The sequence below is a fragment of the Rhipicephalus microplus genome, unplaced genomic scaffold, assembly GCF_043290135.1.
Source record: "Rhipicephalus microplus isolate Deutch F79 unplaced genomic scaffold, USDA_Rmic scaffold_16, whole genome shotgun sequence".
In the NCBI taxonomy this organism is placed as follows: domain Eukaryota; kingdom Metazoa; phylum Arthropoda; class Arachnida; order Ixodida; family Ixodidae; genus Rhipicephalus; species Rhipicephalus microplus.
The window spans coordinates 7952946-7973466 of NW_027464589.1; the positions used below are offsets into that span (position 1 = coordinate 7952946).

General features: G+C 46.9%; 1 protein-coding gene across 1 annotated transcript in view; it reads left to right on the top strand.

The window, feature by feature from the left end:
- The window catches only part of eIF3d1 (eukaryotic translation initiation factor 3 subunit d1), a 201447-nt gene that overhangs the window by 138001 nt on the left and 42925 nt on the right, over nucleotides 1–20521 (top strand). Inside the window, exon 8 of the mRNA XM_037417982.2 lies at nucleotides 10847–10977. Within this exon, the coding sequence (XP_037273879.1) occupies nucleotides 10847–10977 (131 nt within the window). The remainder of the gene's footprint in view (nucleotides 1–10846; nucleotides 10978–20521) is intronic.

Genomic DNA, 20521 nt, shown 5'->3' on the forward strand with positions numbered 1-20521 from the left:
CTCGTTTGCGATGAAGAGTGCGCCGGAAGATGACACTCCTGTGTCCGCTGAAACATTAACCGATGTGATTAGGCCTGGCCCCGCCGCGGTGGTCTAGTGGGTAAGGTACTCGGCTGCTGACCCGCACGTCGCGGGATCGAATCCCGGCTGCGGCGGCTGCATTTTCGATGGAGGCGGAAATGTTGGAGGCCCGTGTGCTCAGATTTGGGTGCACGTTAAAAGAACCCCAGGTGGTCGAAATTTCCGGAGCCCTTCATTCACTATGGCGTCTTTCATAATCATTTAGTGGTTTTGGGAAGTTAAACCCCACAAATTGATCAAATCAAATCAGCGATTAGGCCTAATCTGGCCGTCGCTGGTGTTGCCAGAGTTAGCGAAGCCGAGCGCTTTGGTAAATGGCAAGGTCATTTACTTGAGTAAATGCTACACTGAGTTTCGCTTCAAACCGTTCTAGCGCCAGCGTAGACGCCCGTTTCAACGCACGATGCCGTGCGCACCGCTGCTGCATCAGGGTACCCTTCGAGGAAATGGTCGAAGTTTCTTAAGAGCGAAGCTAGGCAAAACGTAGGGTTATGCAAAAAAAAAAAAATAAAATGTTGCACCATTGTTTATAGCAGCTACGGTGGCTAGATGGGGCCACATCACATCTGCATTGGCTGCTCACCACCTGGGTTTACCCCGGCCCAGCCGCGCATACACTGAAGAGCCACCACCGCTGCCAATTCCGGACTACCAATGGAGTTTGCCTGCCGTGGCGTGAACTGAGTACCAGTTACGATAAGCCCACGCCAGATCTGCTCGTTACTAGTGGCTCTGAAGTTTCTCGACATTCTCGCATGACAGGCTGTGGTTCGACTCGGCCTACGCCAAGCAAAGACCTAGCTTGAGTCAAGAGGCCACGTTAAGCTACTAAGGTGAAGCAGCTTCGCTGTTACTTAAGCTTTACAAAGCTAACCTTCTTCCATTTAACTTCTTTCTTCCTTTTATAGTAATGCTCCACTTCATGTCAATTAGTTTTTTCCGCACCGCTTCCTCCTTCCTAGTGCCTTCGTCGCTGTGAAGCTTTGTCATTACCTCATTTATCTGACCCACATTGCATATTGGGGGCTTTGCAATAAGTGATATGCATATACATGGAGTTTTATGACATAAATGGGGGTAAGAAAGTTCCGCTTTATAGCCGGCCTTGCACTATGTGCAGTCTGAGCTGTACATGTATGGAATGTGATAGAGTGCTTCTTACTTACGCTTCATTCAGCTGTTTTAGTTGTCACAAGTTTAATTTTTCTACTCTGCAAGTATCCTTTAGCCTTTTAAACTGTTTATTTTCAGCTTTAATTGATGCTCTTGGTTGCTCGTAAAGCCTCTCTTTTTTTTTCCTGCTTCGAAGGGCACTTTTGGGGGCTCCAAATCCCATTGCCTTTTCTCTAAAGTATGCTTTGTGCTGCTCCAAAATTCCTTTTTCCTGCTCCAAAAAGTACATTTTGCTGCTCCAAAAACCTGCTCAGCAATGGCCTCAGCCAATCACCTCACTGAAAGTATAAAGAACATTTTTACGCAAAGCATAATACTTCAGACAATGGGCTATTTTTGTTATCTGGTAAGATAACTTCAGCAAAAAGAAATGTCCTCTCTCATACTTGAACGCCACTTGTTGGGATCTGAGGCGCGCCTGCGACCATTTCGCGGGTATTCAGTCGTACACCCGTTCCCTTTCCCTTACTGTGCACTGGTAACGGCACGTGTTGATAGATGGCGCCACGCGTGGGCGCGGACGTGTTCTCTGGCGCTACGAGAATTAGGAGGCCGAGTCACGTGCGCGTCGGCTAAGGTCTCTTTTTTTGTTAGTTGGTGCCGGGTAAGCACGTGTTTCTTTCGTTCGCGTCCCCTTTGGGAATCGCCGAACTGTAGCCTGACGGGGGGCTTGGCATCCCGGCAGGCGTGTTTACTTGAGTACTAGCTTCGGTACCGTCCGCTAAGCCAATAGCGGTGCCTAGTGCTTGAAGTGGCCGTACCACACCAAGCCGCACTTGCTGTAGGCCTACGCGTACGAGGTTTGCCCTAACTCTCGCGACCAGGCCCAGTGGTCATCATGAGAGTGTGCAGCATAGCCGCAAAGGATCTTTTTCCGACCGGGGTTTCAAAGCTCGCCATTGCCTGCTGCGACGTGCTCGCGGTTTCCCCTTATCGTGAACATTCGTGTGCGGGAGCCCTTGCTCTCCGCGTCCCGGGAGCGGACGTTGTACTGTTGCTCAGGGTGCCGCCAAAGACAATCAAGTGTTGGTGTATTTCTGTTATTTGAACATTGTCTGCTGTGCTGCGCCGCGCAAATGCCTTGTTAGTAGAGCGCGCACGGAGCGGTGCGCTACACGCGAGTAGGTGACAGAGTCGCGGCCCCGTGGCTTGCTAAGCGTGAACCCGCGGTGATCATCCGCTACAGTAGCGAGTTCACCACAGACTTCAATGCCGAATGTTTAAATGCACGTTTTCACGTGTTTGAATGCGGGAACAAACTGCCTATCTCGGACCATAAAGGCAGTGAATTGAACATTTTTCACTGACACCTGTGGTTGTATCGTCAAAATTTCACATTTGTTTACTGCTTTCGTTTATTTATTTGTTTTTGTGCGCTTTACAGATCGGAGACAGTTTTTTTAAGGGGAGACACTGGTCTGAAAAATTTCTTTTTGAATTTTCAGTATTTCCAGCTGAAATTTCAATACAGTATGTATTTTTCACAGCTGAAAGCAAATATGCAATTAGTTTCTTGCTATCACTTTTAGATTTTTAAATGTTGACTGTTACATAAACTTGCATTCTGCCCAGCCTTTTGATATCTTCCTCATAAAATATTGCTACAAATTTGATATGACAGCATTCCATGAAGGCCAGGGAGCGCAACAAAATCATAATTTTATTTTTAGCTTCATTGGTACCAGAGTTATGGCCTTAACAAGTATACTCATTAGAAATCTGAAACTGTTGCTTAAGTTTGTCGCTAATTGAATCACTATTGTAAATAAAAATATTACATTTTTTTGGTTTTCTTGCACTAATCAATGTATAAGCTTTCAAATGCTGCAAGAATTATCAAAATCCGACTGCTACATCAAAAGATACTGTGGACAATGGCTTAGGGTGTGATGAAAAATGTTGTTTTGAGAAAACGAGAAAAGAAGTTTAGGAACATGCTGAGCACTTATATTTAACAAGAAAAGGTGTGAATCAGTGTATTAACCATGTTAGAAGCCACCAGGAATGTAGTCATCATCATTCTCCTTGGTGTGCTTTCTTTTCATGGCATGCTTGAACTTTTCAGCATGCTCATGCTTCTTCTCCGATGCCACTAGTCGGCGACTGTCCTTTTCTGAGCATCTTTCAGTGGCCACAACACTCTGCTGCAGGTGCAGCTCCTTCAATATGGCGGCATCTGCTCTCCCTTTGCCAGCGTTGAACCTTGCGACAGCTTCGGCCACAGCATCTTCAACGGTGAAAAGCGACGCGTATTTGTTTTTGGACACGAGCGACCAGGTGACGGAGTGCAGGCTCTCGTTCGGGTCCTGTGTTTTGCCTCGCTGACAACGCTCCAGCAATTTCTTGTCAGAGAGGCGCGTGTAAATAGGCCGCAAGGCATCAACCACATACTCCGGCAGGTTGTAGCGATGATTCGGAGGAGTCTCCTGCTTGGCAACAGCCTTGTTGTATTTGCACCATGACTCTTCACCAGTTGGGCAGTGAGAGCGCTGAGGGCTTGCATCAGTAGATGCTACGTGATAAAAGGTTGCCCAGACAGCATTATTCATGGCCTCAATGCTTCTTTGGTTGCTTTGTAAAGCCCATCCATAATATGACGTGAGCTTTGTGACCAGCTCGCATGTCAGTTTGCCCTTGCCGCCAAGGCTTGGCTTTCCTTCGGCTCTTTGTTTTTGCAGGAGGTTTCGAAGTGCTGTGCCCATGCGCTTATGCACATGGTTGACACAGTCCTCTTTTTCTATTGGCAGGAAGCCATATACCTGTGCCTCCTGCAGACTGTTGTGAAGGCCGGGCTGTCTCCATCACACAACATGGTTGTGTAGCGGAACCCATGTCTCTCCAATGAGCGGCACAAATAAAATTTGTGCTGCTTCCACCTCCATTTGTCCTGGCTTTCTGGAGGTATTCTTTTGGCAAGTGTGACCAGCTAGCCACTCTGCATATCTTGGGTTGTCCTCCTTCGGCCCTAGCTGGCAGCCCAAACAAAAGTTCGATAGGACGACGAAGTCGAGCACATAACCCGTGAATAGTTCAATCACGGTCCCTACACAAATATGGGATGAGTGGCCCCTGGTCAGCCAAGTCCCATCAAAGGAAACGGCGATATTTCTAGAATTTCTATAGTTGAGTTCGGAATGCACCGTTTTCATGGTGCTCGCGCAGTCGTCAATAACGCGCGCGGCAGCCTTTTGCGCGGCAGGGTTCATTTTCAATTTCACATAATCCTGGTATGTCTTGGTGTGCAGGCCTCTCCGTGAAATATTTAGGGCGGAAAAAGTATTGTTGAGCGCAGTTTGCCCGTTTCCTGTGCTCATTGCCGTGCGAACGGCGAGCACGTTAATTTCGAAGGGGCTGTGCGCTGCATACCCCCCCGGCTCTCGGCGAGCTCCATACGGTCCTCAGTTTACCACACTCGTCACACGGGAGAACAAGTTTCGCGACTATGCCATATTCACGGTCTTCTTTGGAGATTCTGCCAGGCCCGCCACACACACCGCACTTCATACACTGAAGAACACTGAAGAACTCATTGACCAACTCTAAGCTAACGACGGTGAACGGCGTACCAGGCGTTGCGGCTCCATCCGAGTCTCGAAAAAAAGACCGCTTGCGTTTTGTGGCAGACTTCGATGAAAGATCTTGCAGAACATCGCTCGCACGACACTCGATGGCCACTTTTTCAGCGTCGGAAACCAAAGAAGTGTCGACACACACAGCTCTCGTGTGATCTTGGGACGGGGCTATCGCGTCCGCGATCGTGGGTGCCGCGGCGGTGATAGCGCTGGCACAGCCTGCTTCTTCCGAGTTCTCGGCGGCAGAAGGTCTCGCTGGTGATAAGGTGCGGGCTCTCGGACGCCGTTTTCACCTTTTTCCGAACGCATGAGCACTCCGGAAATTTCTATGACCGCCTGCCATGGCACCGAATGCACAGCCGTTGTTAGGCCTCTACGCAAAATGGCGGCTAGCACGCCGCTGTCTAGTAGACGAATCCCTTTGTGTCCAATAAGAAACCGGGAACTGTCCCACGTGACAAAAACGCACCAATGATGTGCGAGTATTCAGTTTTTTTTTATGCGCGATAGCTGCATTGTTGCTAGATGAAAAACGTTCTTCTGCTAGGAACAGATAATCCAAAAATGCGTCTTTAAAATGAGACCAAAATGGCCACACTACTTGGTGCGGTTCTCGCGCGCTGCGGCGTTGAATACGACCGTTTTTGAGGTGGTTTCGGAAGCGAAAATGGTCATCAAACTGATTTTGCGACCCAATAACTCGACAAATACGCATTACAGGGCTATAATATTTTAAGAACAGCTTCCTTAGACCTTAATGATTACGAAAAAAATACTTCAAAAAATCGGTTTTTCGGAAAATATTCGGCCTCCCATACTCGTGTCTCCCCTTAAATTTTTATCCATTTCGGGTGGCATACGTGACCTCGAAACGACCACACATGATAGCTCGCCTCAGCCACAGTTACTTTGGCACCATCTCGGGCCCTCTCCACAAAATGAGCGCAGAAGTTTTTCATTTCGAAAGGGGCCATTGGTCCACCTAAGTGGTCACAAGACATAGCACTTTGCTCAGTCACTCATGCGTGTATACGCAGCATAACTGTGAGCACCGGTATGATTGCTGACATCTAAAAAAGTTACTGGCAATCGTTTGGAGCACTTTTTACAGCTCTACGAAAATCAAAGAAAACTGGGTGCCATTTTTTTCCCGCCACTGCTCAGGTCACCAGCTTGGCAGATTCACATTTGAATACTCACAGTCTGTCATAGGATTTGACCGGCGTGGCAAACGCTAATGTGGACTTCATCATTGTTTGCTGATTGGGGTGGTTCAAAATACTCCTGTGTTGAAATAGAGGTATTATGCTCATACTCACTCTGCACGATTTAGGGGATGTTTAATTGTTTGTACATATCTTCTTTTTCGAAATGTAAGCATTCCTTTTGGTAATACTCCAAATTTGGTCTTTCGTGATAAAAATATTCCTTTTTCCCCTGTAACCTGCTCAAAGTTTGGGTTTTAGTACTTCAAGAGTAACATTTTGATGCTCCAGAAATTGCTCCAAATTTTATTTTGGCTGTTGCACCCCTGCCTGATTACTTGGAATAATTCGAAGTTCCTTGCATCCCACTTTTTAATGTTCCAGCAATTTGAAAACCCATTTAATTCGAAGATTTCTCATGGTCCTAATGACATCGAATTAAGGCGTACTTTCCGGGTGGTCTGTTCAGGGGTGGCACTTTTTTGAGGTTAGCGTTATTGTCTTGCACTGATCTCAGATCGATGATTGCGCCATGAAGGCCTAAAAAGTTCATATCAAGGATTATGTCTCTCAAACAACACTAGGACTACGAAGCTTGCAGGATAAATCTGGTTAATGGAGACTCTGTACAGACTCCTGGTGGCGTTACTAGGAGACCTCCAGCTCTCCGCATTTTGGGGCATTCCCAAGCTGTATTTCTCACGAAGTTGGTTCAACTTCGTGAGAAATAGCCGACTGATGACGGAATAGTCTGCTCCAGTATCGATGAAAGCCGTCACACTGTGGCCATTCAAAAAATCCTTGAGCTTTGCTAGTTCATCCTTTCACGTTGAGGTGAGGTTGTGGCATCGAATCACAGCTATATATGTTTTTTCCCCTGTTTCCATGTTGTAGCGAAAGGCTTTCTGCGAAGTTTCGATGTCGGGAACCCATTTGGACTGCGGCTGGTTTTTTATATTTCGTTGCGGTGTGGTCGGCAGCGGATCTTCGGTGTTTCATCGTACAGCAACTGCGCCTCCATAGGTTGGTCATGGGTGGAAGTGCGGCGCTAATCTAACCTGCTGTGTCGGGCTGTGCACAATTAACGTGATAATTGTCGATTGAAAGTGTAAATCGCCACATCTAGCCCTTTATTAATGAGACATTAAATATTTCAAAAAACCATTTATTTCTTATATTTTTGTGGTTAAGATAGTAGGAATACATTGCACACTTTGCAAAGAAAAAAGTTGCTATGTTTGGTTGCCAAGATACAGCTTTGTTGCCTGTGGGCAACACTAAACATGAAGCTTAAAGCAGGCTTCATTGCATGACCCCTATGGGTCAGTGTGAAATTTCTTGAGGCACTCTTTTCCTGTCGGGAAACAGAGATGCACATTGCCCTTTCTGCGCATTACCCGTGTAATACCTGTGTATTTCGGGTATTTGCAGCGACCTTTCTTTTAGGAGAACGTTGGAAAGTGATCGATCATGTCCAGCCTGATCTCATTGTATGGAACAAGAGCGTAATCAGGGTTATACATGATACCTTCGCGTCCAAAGGTGCGAAAAATGCGTTACTAACCAAACACGCCAGGTCTCCCCCCTCTCCCTATCGCATCCTATCTCGAGACAGAACGGCATTTGCATCTTGAATGTCTGAATACTTCTGGCTATTTCAATAAAAAGTACTTACATGCCCGCGCTGAACCACTATTTTCTGGTTCATCGTCGCTCGATTCGAGGTCAGAGTCATCACTGCATTCGGGAGGCACCTTTGCGGCTCTTTGGCCGTAAAATACGCCCAGGTCCAAAATAAGTGAGTAGTGACCGGTTCTTGGTTCTTGCATAATGCCGTGAAGTGTTCATGCCAGGGAGGCACACAACGCACTCTCAGCAAAGCCACCACATCATTTTCTGAGCGAAATGCGAAACGCGGCATAGTGCCTGGTGTTGTCTACAGGCAACAAACACGCGGCGCCATGCTGCGGGCACAAATTCCGATTCCTGTATATGTAACTCGTCATTGTGCAAGATACAGAGTTCTTCTGAATAACTATGCAATGTTGGGGAGAAAAAAATAGTGCTCATCACGAAATCGGCGTTTCCAGGTTGACGTGGTGTCGACGCACGCCCTGCAGTCATTCACGCGCCAAACTTCTTTCTCCTCTTCTGTGAATTTCAACTTGCTTCGCGAGAGGACGCCATACAATTATGTAGCATGGTTGTTGGCAGGGCTTAGCAAAAACATAAAGGCTGCAGAAAACCAAAACTCCATGTGAAGAAAATATTTTTTGCTATGTTGCATGTGGGCTACACTCATCAATAAAGGGTTAGCCGTTTATTATCGTCGACCGAGGAACAGTGAGTGTTGGCTACACAAAGAATGTGGCCACATCCATATCTATCTTATTCTTCTTATTCTGTTCATTCGTAGGGCTTGCTCGTCTCATCACTTTTATCGCTGTGGTTTCACCACAAAAGTGGTGGCGCCAGTATGAGCAACCTCAATAGTTTTTACCAGCTGGGAATGAGGCATGATCATGCACTTAACGACAGTGGTAGTTTACAAGTACAAATGTGCCATCGCAACCAATAAACAAGTACAGTACCGCAGCAGATGTTTATTTATTGCCGGAAGTACCCACCAGAAAGTCTTCTTTCATTTTGCCAAAGTGCGGAAAAGATACTCGGTTGGCACTCTCGCACAATCATTTTATAGCGCGCAGTGGCAATGCCAAGGAACATTTCAAAACCGTTAAACAGCCCGGGAGACGCAGCGATTTAAATAGCGACAGAACGGACACTATCTGGTTTCCGCAATATGTATGCGCTCTTCTATACTGTGACAACTGAGAGTTTCATGGAAACAGACCGATCGCGTGGACTCTGATCATCTGGTTAGTTGCATGCAGCGCGGCGCCTATGCTGCCCACGCCATCGCTGCCGGGCGGCTCGCTGTACCGTGCGTGCTGATTTGCTGTGTGAATTGCTCGTCCCCACTGGGTGATAATAAAGGATATGTTCGTCTTTGCCACTGAGCTCTGGTGATGCAATCAACTATGTCAAGATGTCGTTTACCTGGCTGCAAAGGCAGTGTGTCGGCGAAGAAATCTTATGGCCCCATTTGTCTGTACTGGCAGCGGTGGCAGGTGTGGCCAGCTTCTTCGCAGTGGTAGCAGAGTAGCCGGTGCTTGGAGGCATGTCACGCGCCGGTTCCTCGGAGCATTGCACTGGCTGACATTTGGACGGTATGGCGTCAGTGGCAATGGGGGGTAGCGCCTGGCTGCAGAAGTGCGATGGTGCAGCCTCGTGACGTGGCGGGGAAGCGTAGTGTCGTGCTGCAGCAGCATAGTTCATGGCTTGGGGCTGAGACTGTTACAGTTCAGGGGCACCAAGTGACTGACTTCTGGGTTTTTTCGTGAACAATATCTGCGATAAAGTCCAACTGAGGCTGTGGTGAGGGCAATAGCTTCCGCAGTTCATCCCTCACGATCACTCTGATCATTTCAAGCACCTCATTGGAGCAGAGGGCATGTACAGTAGCTTCCGCAGTTCCTCCCTCATGATCACTCGGATTATTTCGTGCAGCTCATTGGAGCAAAGGGCATATACAGCTTTGCCGTCGGGCGACGATTGTGCCATCAGGTGCGCATTTGAACTGTCTTTTGAGTTGTTGTCGCATCCGACACTAATTCTTGACACTGTTTGGCAGATTCCGCATCAGTCCTGCAAAGAGTTCCTGCTTCACTCCTCACTTTAGGAAGTGAACTTTCTTTTTCTCGGCCATGGTTGGGTATGCATGGTGAAACAGCTTGGTCATTTTTTCCTTGAATGGTGCGAGGTTTTTGTTCGTAAGCTGGATGCAGGTTTCGAGCAGAGCCTCAGGCCTCTCCTTGCAGATGATGCTAAGGAATGTGGCCAGGAATCTGGTACGAAAAATGTCCCGTCAGGATGCATTCTTGGTTAACCATGTCCTAGCCGCATCTTCCAAGGCAAAGCACACTTGTTGGCAGCTTATCTGCTCCACTTAAAGGCAGCGACAAGGATCTATGTCACAAGTCAGGCTTCCATGTGTTGAGTGCTGAATCGTGGAAAGTTGGCGGCTTCCTCGGTTATCGGAGCAAGATGGGTGCAGGCGGCACAGGACCTTTCATCGTCGTTGCAGTTGAAGTCAGGTTCTTGGTCTGCTGGTTCTTTTCAGGCAGAGGCCCAAACTCTGGTGGTGGACCTTGCTATCTGTGGCTTGCTCGCTGCTCTGGGTTGGCGTCGATGTCTTCTTTGGCATTTGAGCTGGGTTCACAGTTTGATGGGGGCGTTCAGAAGATGAAGGAAGCAGCATCTTCACCAGGTTGTGACGTAGACCAAAGCAGCAGGCGGAGTGTCCAAGATTAAAATTTTCATTTGGCTGAACTTGTGGCCTAGAAACAAAGAGTCAGACTATAGGAAAATGCACTGTACATTAATAGCGACAAACAGGGTGTTGGCTGTAGATAATTTGGTCTGAGGCAACCCGCGTTGACATTTATACATGTGGTGTCAAACGATTGAGCATTATCGCTGATGGACGAGTTTGATTCAGAATAAACTCTACTGTCGTGTTTGTGCTGCCAGGCATTCTGGCGTGGATCGCGCAAGGCAGTATTGCATGTGCGATGCGCCGGCAACATGAAACATAGCAAGGAAGGGTGTGTCGTATTATTCAATGGGCAGGTTTACTCAGCGTTATTTGCAGCAGCTTGGCTTTTGTGGTGATAACTACTCTTAAGTGTGTATATTGGTAGAGCTAGAATGTCTGTGCCTAATAATTCACCTTGCGTAATGTTGAACGTGCAGACCTGTTGACGGTGAACGAAACGGCATCAGAGCCTCCGCACGAGGAGGGCAACAGCATCAATGCTCCACGCAACTTGGCCCTGGAGGCGACCTTCATCAACCACAACTTCTCCCAGCAAGTGCTCAAGATGGTAAGCATTGTGAACGAAAAAATTCAGTGGCTCATTTGTCTTTTGTAAAAACAAATGGTAATGAAGGAATGTATAGGGGATGTTAGTTATAGTAATTATCCATTTTATTTCATTTATTGATGCTGTCAGCCCTTTTTGCTGTGCTGTTACGGTCCCTGCCAGTGGCAAGCTATCCATTTGGCCACTTTTTTTTTTTCACACGTACATTGCAATCACTTCCATTAGCTTTCCCATACCTTCCTTGGCATCACTGTCACCATACCTTGCCAAGTCTCCCGGACTTGGACCGTTTCTTTCGTTTGTACGGTTGTCATGAAAATTTCCCGGAAATCGAAATCTTTGTGCGTGATCCAGCCGCCTTGACAAAAAAGCAGTTCAATCGGCTCCAGGCTTTTTGACCCTACCCATTTTATTATGAATGAGTTTAAGAGGCGTTCATCTAAACGTACAGTAGAATCTCAGTGATGCGAAACCGTGGCAGATACGAATTCGTGAAATTCCTCAGCGAAATTTCACTATGTCTATTAGGCCTGAATTCGAATGTTCCAAACCCATTTCATAATCGCGGCAGGTGATACGAACTTTAGTACAGAAATCGTTGAACAAAGGCCAACAGCAGTGTACTCTAAGCTTCGGAAGTACACGTGCGACCGGCGCACGCACTGTCTTTTACAATGTGCGTGATTGTCGTTGCCACAACCACTGTTGACGAAGCCGTGGTCCCTTTTGACGCGATCATGAATGACGACGACGTAACTGACAGAGTCCCGAAAGTGTGCGTGCCTCCAACACTCAACCAGTCAAAACAACGCTGCTTTCCGCAAACCCTGCGGACAAAACCGCGGCAGATGTGATCGTAGACGGAATAAAACGACCTTGTTTTGAAGGCGTGTGCAGAGTTAAGCGCACGGGGATTGAAAAAGGAACTACCATTTGCCGCAACTGCCGAGCACAACATCGCGGTCGTGGCGGCACGATAGCGATCTACGAGCTTCGAGGGCACGCAGTGGTAGACTAAAAGCAGTAGATAAAAAAAAAAAGTTGCAGTTTCGCCGCAAGGGCGAAGCAATGAATGCGACAGCAACAACTTTGAATGTCACTCTGGCAATGGCAAGCAGATCGAAAGGCGCAGCGCACTGCTCACGCACAAATGACGCATGAAAACAATACACACAAGACGAGAGGGAACTAACAACGTTTACCGCTTGACACGTAACGCCCTGTTTAAACAAAAAAAAAAAAAAGATGCTCGATACATAATCAGAAGTACAGATGAGTACAAACTAACAAGTGTCCCAGTTATACCTCGCTGTCTACGAAAAGCACGCGCTTTTTGCAAATGGGGCCTGTGTATAGACCGAAGATATCTTTGTTAACGCAATCGTTCCAGTGCAAGCTGAAGGCGCGCGATTCTCCCCACCGACAGATAAGCGTGCATGCACAAGCATCAACCCCCCCCCCCCCCCCAAATTCGTGGGGTAAAGTAGGCATCAGAGATAAGCGCACGTGGGTGCATTGCAATCGCGGGCATCTTTTTTTCCTTTTTAGAGTGTTAATATATATATTGATAACTATACATATACGGTGAATGACGGCGGTGACGGCGACAGCAAAAGACCAGCCTAGACTGTCGATGACAAAGGGGCCAGACACGTTTTGGCATTCCTGTCAAAATAATCTAGTAGGGAACAAAGCCTTGACCCGCGCTTTTGTGGCAGCCAGCTGCGCCGTCTCGTCCGTTCATGTGTCCCAGTAAGACATATACGAGCTGTTTTGAAGGAAGTATTCTGCTAGTTGTGTTGATCCTTTGAGACTCTCGCCTTAGTGGGAAACACTACCTTCATGTGTTCAGCCACTCTAAGCCAACCGCAAGGCTGATGTTTGTGCTTGCGATTGAGACCCCCACCCCTTTTGTTCTTCGCGATGTTTTTTTGTTTGTCCTTGGGGGTTTTTTTTTGTGCAGAAAAAAAATAGAAGCAAATAGTTCAGCCCCCCCCCCCCCTGCTGCGGAAATCTCCCAGATTCAGAATCCTTGAACTTTGCAGGTATGCTGTCTGTTACTTCTCATTAATGTTGTGTCTAAGAAAATGAGCCCTTAAATTTACACTTGTTTACAGGAGTCGTAGTCGTGCCTTGGTGTGAACTATCCCAGGAAATGTTTTGTGGGCAGAAAAAATGACCTGTGGGATAAGGCGTTCTCCATGCAAAAGCAAGTCGTCGATCACCACAGACAGTTCTTCAAGCACAGGAAAAAATGGCTGTAGTTCACATAAGGTGGACTTTGAGGAGGCCAAGATGATGAGATGTAAGCCTTTACTTGTTCCCATGTAGCATTCTCACGCAGGAACTGCTGGAACTGCTCTGTGGAGAGACAGAGATGGGCAATGAGAGACACCACTGCCATTGACCAAGGCATCTTCCTGCAAAATGGGCATTTGCAACTTTGCAACTTGATTTTATGAGCCTTCCTGTTATTCCACCGTATAATTATAGTGCATAAGACTTTCTGACCAGCATGAAATGCTAAGAGAATGTCTTCCTGAGCTTTGAGATGACAGCAGGGAAACCAAGGCTTGGTGGTCTGTACAAAGCATGAAGCTAACCTAACCTAACCTAAACGCTCGCAGGCAAGTGCTTCCCATTCCTCAAGTGTATACTTCCTCTCTGATGTGGATAGAGTGCGACATGCAAAGGCGACTGTGCGTAGCTGGTACCCATCCACTTGCTGAAGAAAAGCCCCAAGGCCTCAGTCAGATGCATCCGTGCAAACAACTACCGGAAGAGCTGCATTAAACATCTACAGTTCTCTACTGGATGACAGCAAGAACTTGACCTTCGGGAAATCAGCGTCAACGGCATCACTTCACATAATGACTTTATTCTTGCGGAGCAGAGCATGCATCGGATCCACAACTTCAGCAAGACAGGGAACAAACTTGGCGTAGTACTCCACTAAGCCGAGAAATGAACGCAGGCAAGCAGTATCAGTAGGAGCAGCTGTGTGCAGTATTAAAGCAGCTTTCTCAGGCAGTGGTGAAATGCTTTAGGCTGTGGCCCTGTGTCCCAAGAAAGACAATTCTTTGACACTTAAAGGTGCACTTGTGGTTGAGCTTGAGCCCAGTGGCTTTGGTGGGATTGAGAACTGCAGCTAAATTCATCAAGTGCTCTTCTTCTGTGTGGCCGAATACAGTGGCATTTTGTTTTACGAAGGAAGCACTTGAAAAAACAAAAACAAAAACAGGCCGTCGGGAGTCACGAATGCAGTCAAGTCGTGGCTCTCGGGTGGCAGCAGAACTTGGGTGGGGATAGGCGAATGCAAGATCCAACTTAGAGAAAATTGTTGCACTGACGAGGGTGTGCTCTTCTGTGTGAGGAAGTGGAAAGCTATCAGTGATGACAGCTTTGTTAGGTTCTCGAAGGTCAACTTGGTGTCTAATACCACTGTCCTTCCTTACTACAACGATGGAGGACACCCACTCCGCGGCATTAATGCGCTCGATGACATCCAGTTTTTCCAATTTATAGAGTTCTTTTGAAACTTGAGGTTGGAGTGTCAGTGCAAGGCGCTGAAGTTTCGATGCTACAGAAAGCACCTTGAGTCGAGTCTTAATGTGATGAACGAAGCCCTTGACAAACCCAAGGCCTGTGCCGAAGAGAAAGCCGAACTCGCTGGACAAGGTCTTCGAAAGGAGGTTAGCCGGGGAAACTTAGCACAAGCCCGGGAGCTGGGCAGCGTCAAGTGTCGCTTGCAAGGCAGATGTCTCAAAGCAATGCAGGGACGAACTTTCAGTGTGCAGGTCCAAAACTTTGATAGCATCCATTCTGAGGAATGATGTACTTTGCGCCACTGTGTAGAACAGGAGATAGGCTGAGCATCTCTTGAACGTGACTTCTGTGAAAAAACAACCATGTACGGGAATGCAGCGCTCGGACTAATCGAGCGGCTTCACTCGTGGAGCGGAAAGGAGCGACTCGTTGAGAAAATTTTGCTTGAAAATGCTCTCTTCCAGAATTGAAAGAGACAATTACGAGTCAACAAGAAACGACTTGCTGGTGATGAAAACGTCAGCGAGAATGTCGGCTCATACAATATCGGCCGCAGTAAGAACGTTTAACCCTCCAGCATTTCTGGACAAGTCCTGGCAGTCGACTTCTCCAAAAGAAGCAGTGCAATGACGCTGTTGCCTGTTGCAAACTGAGTGGAAGTGCCCAATGCAACCGCAGTGAAAACAGCGCCGACCTTGTGCAAGACAGGAGGACAACGAAGCTCGGCGTTGGCGGGCAGCTGTCGACGGAAGCTTGGCTGCGGCGACGATAACCAATAGGAAGACGAGCATGGCTGTGTTGAACCTCTTCAAAAACGACCACCTCACAAAGTCACCTGCTGAACGTGCCCGGGAACAAGCTCACAAACTTGCTGAGCTGCCTGCCGGAGTTGCCATGCCAAGAGTACGGCACGCAAAAAAAGAGAACTATGACCCCTATTAAAGCAGACATTCTTGAAGATTTTCTGATGAGATGTCTTCGAACTGGTTGCGGAAGAAAGTCGTTTGTGGCAAAGAAAGAACATGGAGCAGCAAGCTCCTGTAAAACGGCGATGTACTCCTGTGTAGTCTCGCTGGGCTCCTGGGTGCGATAGTGGAAGCTATGGTGTTCGACGACAATATTGCCTCTCGAGACAAAACGCTGAGTCAATGCAGCGATGGCTCGGTCGTATGGTGATGGGGCAGCAGCCAACTTTTTGACGTCATCGGTCTCAGTCGCGGTAGTACCCGGTGGGGTGGTTTTGGAGACATGAGTGGCAGTGTGAAGAAAATACGCTGACCTTCAATTCCCAGGCAGGGTGCGCACAGTTCGTAGAAATTCTAGAAAACCCTTGAAATTGAAAAATTCGTTTTCCAGGCCTTGAAAGTCCTGGATTTTCGTTTGAGTCCTTGAAGACCCTCTAATATTGCGGATTTTCACAGGGCCCAATTGTACGACTCGCAATTCACAGCAGTTGAGCGTGGTGCCAGGCAAACATCATTGCTTATCGCATACTGCGACACCGCGATTGCGAAGTCAAACACGATCTAACGCCCGTATGAGATGGGCATGCGCACACCCGCAGCGCCTTTTTTTTTTTTTTTTTAATCTGGCTTGCTTTGGCTTAGGTTGGCGAGAAGCCATAATCTGATGGCCACAATGAGGCTACAGAATTTCGAGCTCCGGAAAAAAAAGTTGCACGAATGTGCTTATTGCAGTAGACTTTACTAATGCTTAGAAGGTTTTCTTTTGGCTTCGCTTAGTGGTATCGCCCAGCAACTTGCAAAAAAAGAAAAAAAAAGTGCAGCACATACTCGATAGCCTCGGCCACCTCAGTATCATCTGTTGGCCATATTGTAGGCTGTGTAGCTTGTCGATGCTTGCTCGTGCTCCGGTGGTGTTTTGTTTTGCACATGTTGGTTGCTGTGTGCTTTGTGATCGCATCATCGTGCATGCAGGTGGCATAATATGCAGTATTGCGTGGGAAATGCAAGTTCCAGAACGCCTGAATCAGCAACAATGATAATGCATGGGATGTATGGGACCCCCAGTTTGCAAAATGCACATTGTGCAAAAACAGCTTCGACGTCGCTTATATGGGTTAATTTGCTCTCAAAAGCCACGCAAAAAGCACCAAGCACAGTGGAATTGTGAAAATGGCCTCTATAAACGCGATGCAGGCCTATTTGACGGCAAGCTCAAGTGAGCAGTCCACTAGCTCGGCTCCATTCAAGCGACCGATATTAGCAGCGCCTGCAAGTCGCACGATGTCGTCACCGATGCCGAAATTCAGTGGGCACTGAAAGTTATTACACTCTACTACTCGTACAGATCGTTGGCTCAAACTGGTGACTTGTTCAAGCGCATGTTTCCTGGCAGTGAGGGGGCCAAATCATTTTGTTGCGACGAGAAGAAATGTGCGTATTTTGTGTGCCATGGACTCAGGCCATTTTTCTTGTCGTGCTTGGCGAGAAGAGGTACAGAAGTCTGAATATTACATTGTACTTTTCGACGAGGCGATGAATGACTTCCTGCAAGAAAAGCAAAGGGACTTGCAAATGCGATATTGGGACTCGGCACACAAGGTGGTCACTAGATACTACACTTCTGCTTTCATGGGGCACCCCACAGCAGACGATATGCTGGACGTACTACTACTGAAGGCGTTGGAGCCTTTGCCACCTGGCAAGATTCTTCAGATATCTATGGACGGGTCAAATGTCAACCTTAAGTTTTTTAGGAACATGCAAGCTCATTTTCAAGAAGACCACCCAGTCCAATGTCCCACTTGGGTACGCGTGGCTTCCATGCTGTCCATAATGCCTACGAAGCAGGCGTCTCACCCTCTAAGTGGGGCATCGACATTCTACTGTCAAGCACGAGTGCACTCTTCCATGACTCACCTGCACGAAAGGATGATTTTTCACCCGCGACTTTCCAGAACAAATTTCCTCTGGCGTTTGTGTCCCATCGATGGGTGGAAAACACAATTACGATTGAGAGAGCTTTGCTTCTTTGGAATGATATAAAGAAATATGTGGAGTCTGCAAGAAGCAAGCAGCCGATCTTGCATAGCTTTGAAAATTGTGCATAGCTTTTGTCGCGACTCCTTGACACTGGCAAAACTGAACTTCACCCTCAGTGTTGCATTGATTATTCAGCCATTCTTGAAAGACTTTCAATCCGACAAACCCATGATCTTTTTTTCTTGGGAGAGATCTTGAAAGTATTTTGTGGAAGCTTCTTTCAAAATTCCTGAAAGCCTCAGTGTTGTTGTCATTGGGAGGAGTTGGTGGTCTGCTGAGGGTGGAGGTTGATAACTCTATTAACAACATTTAAGTTGAAAAAGTGGATATTGGTCCCAAGTGTGAACAAGCACTGAAGGATTCAAAAGCTAGTGCAAAGGATGCATTTCAATTCAGAAGCAATTTTTCAAGCAATTTTTGGTAACTGTGGCCAAGAAAATAGTGGAATGAAGTACCTTGAAGTCATCTTTGGTTCGAAACCTGTCTGCTATAGACCCTGGCTCAAGTGCTCAAAGCTGGATCAGTGCCTGGTGGGCTTAAGAAAGGTGCTAGACATCTTGACCATAGCAGGAAGACTGACTGACAGCCGGCGGCAATGTGTACTTGCAGAGTACACCGAAATGCTGGAAGAGTTCAAGCATGAGCTTCGTCTCTGTGAGAGGAGTGTTAGCAGGCTGGGTGAGTTTTCGCGAATTCTTGAGCTTCCACCCTTCCTACAAAAAGATATGGAAAACAACCAAGCTCCTTCTTGTTTTCAGCCATGGAAAAGAAAGTGTGGAACGGGGGTCTAGCGTTAACCGACAAATCTCCGTGGAGAACTTGAAGGGTTTGTGGTATATTTCGCAGCGTGTCATATGTGACTCAGTGGAAAGAGCAGGTGGCGTATTAAATGTCGCCATAACAAAAGAGTTCAGATTGGCTGTGTCTGCAGCGAGGCTGCGCTATGGTAGAGTGAGAGAAGGAAAAGTGCCAAGAAAATTCAAGGCAGACAAAAATACGCCTGATTATGGAGGAAGTTGAATGCATGCAGCTGAAGAGAAAGAAACTTGCAGCAGTTGTTGCTGATTTAATGACCTTTGCTGATGGCTTTGCTGAAAAGGCAGAAGCAACTGGTGACATCAAGCATGTAGTGAAGTCCAATAGCTTGCGAAAGACTGCGAAATTCAAGATTGATGAACCTAATGGCATTAGAACTCAAATAGAAAAAAGAAACTGTAAGACCTGCCCTGAGCTTCGATACTTCTAATCTAGGAAAACTGTGCAATAAAGTTTATCGTGAACTACAACCGTGTTATTTAAATTTGTTGAAAGGTCCTTGAAAAGTCCTTGAATTTTTCTCTTGGAAACCTGTACGTACCCTGCCAGGCTATGTAGCAGAAGGGCTTTGCGTTGTTCGAGCGTTAAGTCGTATGCCCCAGTAGCCCCCAAAAAAAGGTTTCAAACATGCGAAACTGTGTCATCGGTGACTAACATCATTATCACCAGCAAGAAGCGCAGCTCGCCGGTCTCATGTCGCTCGCGCTGCACGGGAGCTTGGGTTCGCCGAAGCTCTGGCTGACCTGGAATAAACGTCGTGCCACCTATGTTCTGTATAGCCAGTGTCGTGCGTTGTGATGACATGACCCTTGCTCAGATCGAGGCAAATGTGATCATATGCAAGCGGAACGCCATTCAAACAAGGATCAACAAGTTTTTGAAGCCACTGCAGCTCTAACACCGGCTGCCCTGATGGCACCCGCTGTCGGCTGCATGCATTTTCTTTTTTTAACGGCTCTTTTCAGAGCCATCCCACTGATGCTTTGGCAGAGTTCCGGAAGTCTGGTACTTCGACCTTGACCCTCTTGATCCGAGAAATATCGATGAAATTGTGCGTTTTTTGCTTGCATTGAGAAATATTAGCAAAAGGATGCGTTTTTTTTTTGCTTGCATTAAAAATTATCAGTAAAATAATGAGTTTTTTTTGCTTGCTTTCATTTTTTCGGACTGCCCAAATTTTCGGACGGTTTTTTGCTCCCTTGAGGGTCCGAAATATCGGCAGTTGACTGTAAATCTGCTTATAAATTTGGCCGACCAAAATGGTTTCAGCTCTTCAACCCAAAAAACCACGGCTGTTCTCTTTACGCAAAAGAGAGGATTGTTCTCTGAACCCGCGCTCAAACTATACAACATCAACATGCCGGTAAAACAAGAACACAAATTTCTAGGAATCACATTCGACCAAAAATGAAACTTTCTGGCACACATAAACGCACTGAAAGCTAAGGCAAACAGAGCACTCGACGTGCTCAAAGTACTCTCACATAAGCACTGGGGTTGACTCTGCCATATACACATTTACCGATCTCTTGTACGTAGCATTTTAGACTACGGATGCGTAGTCTACGACTCGGTGTGGAACTCATACATACGCCGTCTTGACCCTATACACAACCTCGGCCTCCGTCTGTCCAGTCGTGCTTACAGAACATCACCTGTGGAAAGTCTATACGTAGAATGCAATGAGCCCCCTCTATGCGATCGAAGAGCGTTACTAACTTTGTCATATGTTTTAAGAATAAGATCGTCACCTGAACACATTGGCTACGAAATTGCCGCAAAGTGTGACTTACGCTTACACTACCTCAATCACAAACTGAACCTAATCAAACCACTTGTCCTACGTTTCAAGGAATACTGCTGCTTTTATGCCATTCCTGATGGATCACTAGATGTCGCTATTAAACCACCAAGACTGTTGCCACGGTTCAACCTCTCGCTGCTATGCGAATTTTCATTAAGCCGTTTTAACAAAAAAAGCACCCCACCAGAACACATAATCCAAGAATTTTATACACTTTAGCACGAATATAGCAATTATGAAGAATTTTACACACATGGCTCCGAAGCAGAAAAACTACATGGGTATTGGGATCGCGACGACAAAAAGCGCAATTTCTGTGAAAGTACCTCGTAGTTTTTTCATTTTTTCAGCTGAAGCCTATGCCTTGAGCGAA